The sequence below is a fragment of the Loa loa genome, assembly GCF_000183805.2.
Source record: "Loa loa unplaced genomic scaffold supercont3.23, whole genome shotgun sequence".
Taxonomy (NCBI): domain Eukaryota; kingdom Metazoa; phylum Nematoda; class Chromadorea; order Rhabditida; family Onchocercidae; genus Loa; species Loa loa.
The window spans coordinates 354,061-360,671 of record NW_018108203.1 but is presented as its reverse complement, the minus strand read 5'-3'; the positions used below and the strand labels follow the sequence as shown (position 1 = coordinate 360,671).

General features: G+C 34.2%; 2 protein-coding genes across 2 annotated transcripts in view; both read right to left on the bottom strand.

Moving 5' to 3' along the window:
- LOAG_00863 (hypothetical protein) lies at window positions 1-1,917 on the bottom strand (the record flags this gene model as incomplete). The annotated part of the gene is made up of 5 exons (XM_003136403.1): window positions 1-57; window positions 250-345; window positions 715-852; window positions 1,141-1,308; window positions 1,870-1,917. 5 exons carry the CDS (start codon window positions 1,915-1,917, stop codon window positions 1-3), a joined length of 507 nt encoding a protein of 168 aa, XP_003136451.1.
- A 1,306-nt stretch (window positions 1,918-3,223) lies between these two features.
- The window catches only part of LOAG_16852 (SCY1 protein kinase), a gene marked incomplete at its 5' end in the record, with an annotated part of 6,423 nt that continues 3,035 nt past the window's right edge, over window positions 3,224-6,611 (bottom strand). Inside the window, 5 exons of the mRNA XM_020449510.1 lie at window positions 3,224-3,559; window positions 4,045-4,466; window positions 4,731-4,839; window positions 5,562-5,867; window positions 6,021-6,158. Coding sequence (XP_020306965.1) covers window positions 4,264-4,466; window positions 4,731-4,839; window positions 5,562-5,867; window positions 6,021-6,158 — 756 coding nt within the window. The 3' untranslated portion in view covers window positions 3,224-3,559; window positions 4,045-4,263. The remainder of the gene's footprint in view (window positions 3,560-4,044; window positions 4,467-4,730; window positions 4,840-5,561; window positions 5,868-6,020; window positions 6,159-6,611) is intronic.

Sequence of the window (6,611 nt, the reverse complement as noted above, 5' to 3'; positions counted from 1 at the left end):
TTATCCAACATCAACACTTCTTCTGGTCTGAGCGTTGTTGTCCAGTTCTTTTATGCTCTAAATGTATATATATATATATAGCTGTAAGTTTAAAAGTGAGCCGACATCAAACTGAGCAGCAATCAAAAACTTCAGAATCTCATAACTTCAGAAAAAAAACTTAGAAATTGAAAGCTTAACATGACACAAAAAGAAAACTGGGCTATTGAGGCGGTATTGGAAGGTTAATTAACGAATACAATTCCATACCCTTTCCAAAGATGAGAGGAAATCAATTGGTGGTGGACAAAACAAAATGACCAAAATTAGTGTTCCGGCTGACAACATTGATCCAAGTGTGTAGCACTGAAATTTTAATTTTAATAGCTTCACTCTGTGATCATTTCTCTGGTATCAAATTCGATTATAACCAATAAGCATACAGTTGGACTGTTGAGTTTACCAAGCTATTTATTGGGTCTACTTTATTGTTTAACTCATTATGCCTTTTATAACCCTTATCAAAGAGACTCAAATGTCATTAAGTTTAATCAAATGACTGATAGAGTTATTGTCTTTCGGGTTTTAGTATTTTTTTAAGATTGTAATAAATCTCGCCGTGCTTTCACATTATTAGGAGGTTAAAACAGTTACCATCATGTTTCAAGGCAACTAAGTCAAATTTATAGTTATGAAAAAATTCTTGATTCCAATCAAAATCTCGGAAGAACTAACTGCAGCAGCAATAAGTACTTCGGAATACTTGAAGGGACCGCATAGTGTTTCCGGATTTTCCTGTTTCGTTATTACAATAAGGAGTATTATTAATGTCACTAGTGGGAGAGCGATGGTAATCCCGTGAAATAGAATGGTCTAAAATATCATGCAGCGTAAAATTCCTTTGCTGTAAAGACGTTATGGGTTGACAAAGGTTAAGAATGGATAATGAAAGAGAGAGAAAAGTTCAATTAAATTAATCCGGTAGAAACAAGCAGAAATTTGAACTACACTGAAAATTTTAATTGCGTTAAATAGCAAATGTGAGAATTTTAATTGCGTCAAATAACAGTAAAATTTATGAAATACAAGTACTGTTCAAGATTTTTCCGGATACGTAAAACGTGTTCAAAAGATAAAAAGATTTGGTCACAGTAAACATACGAAAATTGGTGCGATTCGAGTGCGTAAACATTTGAATGTTTCACAGATCAAATTGAGAATTTGAAAGATGAGTGCAATAAAGGTAAATGAAAATGCAACGATCAGTTTGGTATTACTTGTCCATACGTAACGGGACATGATCAACGTTACTGCTACGAAAGTCAACAACTATAATCAACAAATAACTTTCAATTACAACGAAATATTAACAATGCTAGATCTGAAAGGCTGGCCAATACCTTCTGCCGATTCACATTACAATGGGTAATGACGGCCTGGAGTTAGGATTACCACTAAGCTAAGCTTAATTACAACTTCCACTATGACACATCAATAATTAGTGATCAGCATCAAGTTGCAGGAACCCTTGATTGATCTATTCAAATTCTGATCAGAGGATTTCTATACGATGCACCTCGAAGCCCGTCAGAATAGGTTCAGTGAATCTCAACCTGTCGTCAATTAAGGAGCATCAATATCGTTTTCTGTACCTCGTAATTTAGTGGGAGAAGAAAGCAGAGGTTAACGATAATATTAACGAAAACTAATAACCAGTAGTCCTGTCTGATAATCCTACATCAGTTCTTCTAATCAAAAACTAATGAACGAAGATGACGTCATCGATGGATATCAGGATAAGTTAAGAATCCGGAATGACTCTCTCCTGAGTCCTATGCAACTAATTAATGCCCCACACACGAATTCATTCCGTTCATGCCGCAAACAAACCGTAGAAAGAAGAGTAAGAGAATAGTACAGCTCACGCGGGCACGCCATCCGGCTAGCAACCAATTAGTAAGAATAGCTTTTGACTGGAGGAACTGAATTTATATCTATTTATTAAAATTTATGCATAAGTTTTAGCATTGTGAATATCACGACAACAATAAGTTTCATATTGCTTGGACAAGACTTACGTGACCGGACACGTTTAAAGTTTCAAATTCATTAAATCTTCTATACGCACATTTTTTAAATTTAAACCTGTTGTTTGCTAATACTTATTCTGAAATAGTGTGTGAGCTTAATTCATAAGGTCAGGTCTGGGCACATTGATAAATTTAGACTTGCGAACAGTTTTCTTGCTAGAGGAAGCGAAGGAGTGATAAGTAAACTGATAGGTAACAAACTTTTTTTGATATATCAGAATATAACAAGACAAATTTCTACCGCAAACTTTCCGGACAATTAGGCCAGCTCTTTCAAAGTTGACTTCGGCAAAAGACAAAATAGCTTGAGAAACTATTTATACTTCAGCTGGAGCATAAATGGCCTTAACCTTAGCTTTCATTTAACTTTCTTAAATCCGACGAAATCGTGTGGACAACTCGGGAAGTTATTTTTCATATCAGTTACTCTTTCAGCCTCGTTTTCAACGCAATAATTAGAAAACGCATTTTATATTCAATGAATACTTTTTTCACGACTTTATCTGGTTATTCAGAATCCTGGCTATTTATCGAATATTTATGGGTTGACTATTTGCCAACAAACTTTAACAATCCTAGCATTCAAACTTATATAAGTATCAATCTTAGCTTTCGCCGCAGGATATATTTTTTAAGAAATCTACATTGCGTTTGCTACCTTGCGTTTGCTAATCACTTCTGAAAATGTCACCTTTTTTTCATTTTGACAGTCCGAACATTTCCAGGTCCAAGTGATCAAGTAGCGCAAATTATCAATTTTAGTACATCAACCAACTTATAATTTTGTAATCATATCCCAAAGTGTGTAAAAACAATTAAATACAATACTGAAGAGGAACCTGGAAGCGAACGATATGCTTTTTCTACAGAAATTTAAACCAAATTCGAAGAAAAGTAATGGTACCACTTTTCTTTATGACAGTTTTATTTATAATAAATACAATATAAAAGCGTAAACACGTCGATTAAAATGCCTTTATCACATTTTTAAAAGTATTCAGTAGAAAGTGGAATGGATGAAACAATTGCAGAAATAAAATAGTTGTTTGATAAGTAGGAAAAAATTCAAATTTCCCAATCAAAACTATTTGAACCTTAAGCCAAAATTCAGCTTCTCTCGGCTTAAATTTTTTTCAGCTTCTTTCAGCTTAAATCCAGCTTCTCTTGAGAAATTGCTGCAACTTCTGACCTAACTCTACGAAACATGTGCATAGCAAACGTATGAGGGAGATGCTTTCGTGAAAAAAGAACACTTCACAATTCTAATTCATTTAGCTTCCTTAAATGAAGAGTTTCCTACTACAACGTGCTCATGACAGTTAACATAATGAACTTGAGATAATCAATACACGCTTCCATCACTATCGGACATTAGTCGAGTACTCCAGTACCTCGAGTAGTTCTTTTTCTAGCCATTTCCATACGACGAGCTTCGTTCCGTGCTGTGACCTTTGCTCGACGATTTTCTTTACTTTCCATTACCGATGAAGCTGAATGAGCAATATATTTGCATGTGAAACAACATACTGATAATTACGATACTGAAATATACAACAGTAGCTAAGAGATCACTCCCACTTGGGAAGCTGTCGTCTGTCCCGTCTATTAATGTTTGCCAAACTTCTTAGTTATGGCGTTACTCTCTACGGTAGTGATATTACTATCCTTGTTATTAAAATACAAATGACGATAGGGAAATAGTATTTAATTTCTACGAGGTCCAATCTGCAGGCATGATCAATTTGGAATACTGTACGTTATAGAAATGTTGAATAATAGGATAATGTACCACCATTTAATTCCAAACTCCATTAACATTTCCCGACAAATGTCGACTACTGCAATTTAAAACATGTAGAATAATCTGCTACATGAGTGAAGGAGGTTCAAGATGTTTCAAAAACGAAACGGAAAATTGTTCAGTGAGACGAAAATTTCAGCAAATAAACTTGAAAATATGAAGACTTAAACTTACTCTCGATAGGTTCATCGGTATTCCATGAAATATTCCATTTCCGATCTTCGACTACTTGAGCACATGTCCCATCTGAAACCATAAGAAAGCGAGCAGAGAATGTTATTTCAACAAACTTTAGAAGTTTGACAAAAACAGTAACTTTTCCAATCCTCCAAATTCTCATTTTTCCCAAAAGCATAAAAAAACTCAATGTTTCGTTACTATTCGAAAAGCAATTCAAGACATTAATAATGAACCTGAACTGACATCGAAATTATCCCAGTCGCCTGTAGTTGAATTGTCATCCCAACCATATGTCAATGTATTGCTGCTATTCTTTACAGTAAATGTATTTCTATTCGCAACTTCACTACCACCTAATCGATCAACTGTGTTCGACTTGGGCTTAATACCCAACAAATAATCCAAATCATCTTCAACTACAAAAACATAGTCGTTCTAACATTTTTAATTTTTAACCCATATAAAAAACTAAAACGATTTCCACTTCATCTTAAATTACTTGGACACAACTTGAATGACATGACTGAATAAGCCCTCGATTTCAATTTGATTAACTTATATGCACCTTGGAATGATCTATCTGTGTATATATATTGCACTGTGCTAATTACTATTACTAATGTTATTTTCTAAAATCTGTTTCTTGCTACTCTTTTGAACCATTTTAAATAAAAAAAGACCAGTAGGCTTTATAACAGCGCGTTGCAATTTCAATCCGCCTATTCCCGATGATTTCCTGAGAGGATTCGATGATGCCGAAATTGATATTTTACTTTTAGCAGTTGCTACCTATAAAGAAGGTGAAATAACAGAGCTGAAGAAATGATTTCAATAAAAACTTTTTATCAAGTTGAACCACTGTAATAAGAGCTAAAAAAAAACCCAATATTTTCTACTTTCAATATAAGGTGGTGAGAAACCATTAAACAGAACGGTAATAATTTCTTCATCGCATTTTTCCTATCGTAATGAGTACTTGACTGACCCTTAGCCTCACATAAAACTTGTTAAATTTTTCATTATTGCAAAATTCATATATTTACTTTATTTCAATAGCAACGCGCCAATCTATGATAGCAAAGTTTTCAAAATTCATATATTTCCGCTTCATATTGGTGTTCTGATTGGTAGTAAAAGCTTAATATTTTTGTCAGTTTACTCATATAAATAATCATATAAACGCATCGTTTCTCCAACGTGCCAAAGTAGTCATCGTAACAAACTGATGTCGGGAGACCCTCTTATGGTACCTACCTTTATGGTACCTTATAGTATAAAATCATCTTTTCCCTAAATCAGATCCTGCCAGAGCCAAAATACTAAATAAGTACTAAATAATACTAAGTACCAAATAAGTACTAGAAGTTACGATTATATACTAAGTTTAGTACTGAGCACTAAATTTCCTAAATGCAAAGCTTATGAGTGCGATGTAGATAATAACTGATTGCCAAATACATTGCTCATGAACTTGGTTTCAAATTATCAAATTAAATCAAGTCAACACTTACTCCTTCCTGCTCGTTATCCCATCCTTCGTTCGTGCTTGTGGTACCTGTTGTCAGTGCATCATTAGCATCTTCCCATTCTTCATTTTCTACAGATAAACTATCTTCCAGTTCACTCCAACCATCGTTTGCAAGCTTTGTTGCTGATTTATCATACGATTTTAATTCATATGTACTTGTGATAGATGTTGGTTCGCAAACAGAAGTCTCTTTTTTACATGTTGGTCCAGATAAATTTTGTACTGAGGGGGAGTATTTATAGAATTTGCCTGAAAGCGATTTTAATGCCCAACTTGCCCATTGCGGTACCTGAAATATATTGATACATGTATTAAGAAGCTAATGAAGTGATATTCTTCGGGACAAAAAAATGAATAAATTGTACTGTTTGGTACAGTAAAGCGTTTCCACCATTTCGTTCATCAGAAATAATCAAAACAGTAAGCATTACTAAGAAATGACCTTGTCACTGCTCAGCAAACCACTTTTTCCACCAGCTTTTACTTGTGCCTCAAGTTCTGCGATCAGTTCTGGATTTTCACTAGCCTTTTCCAATTTTTCGATGAATCCGTGCAGTGCTTTGAAACTCTGGTCCCTGACCTGAATGCATGCTGATTTGCTCTAATTACATCAGAAATGTTAAAAACAAAGGGTTGATGAAAGAAGACTGAAAAAATGAGTGAAAAATAATATGCGGACTAATCATTAAAATTATTATGACTTTTCAATAAACTGATGAAATGTAAAATACGCTTCATGATAGCAGCGCAACTGCATGCCAGAAACAGTATTCTAAACAGATTCTCGATGTCAATCAAAATAATCTGTTTAATGATGTTCCCTGGAATCTTGTCGGGAACATCCAGGATGTAATTGTAGCGTTCCTATTGTTCAATATTGTTTGATCACTGATGTTTTTTTGGTCTTTGATTAATCATATATTATGCGGATTGTATGCAGCGAGTTTAGCGGGATGTTAGAGAACACAATTTTTTACGATTTTGGTGGTTTTAGGTAAATTTAAAAAGTTTAAAACGTGCAACTGATCTCGAC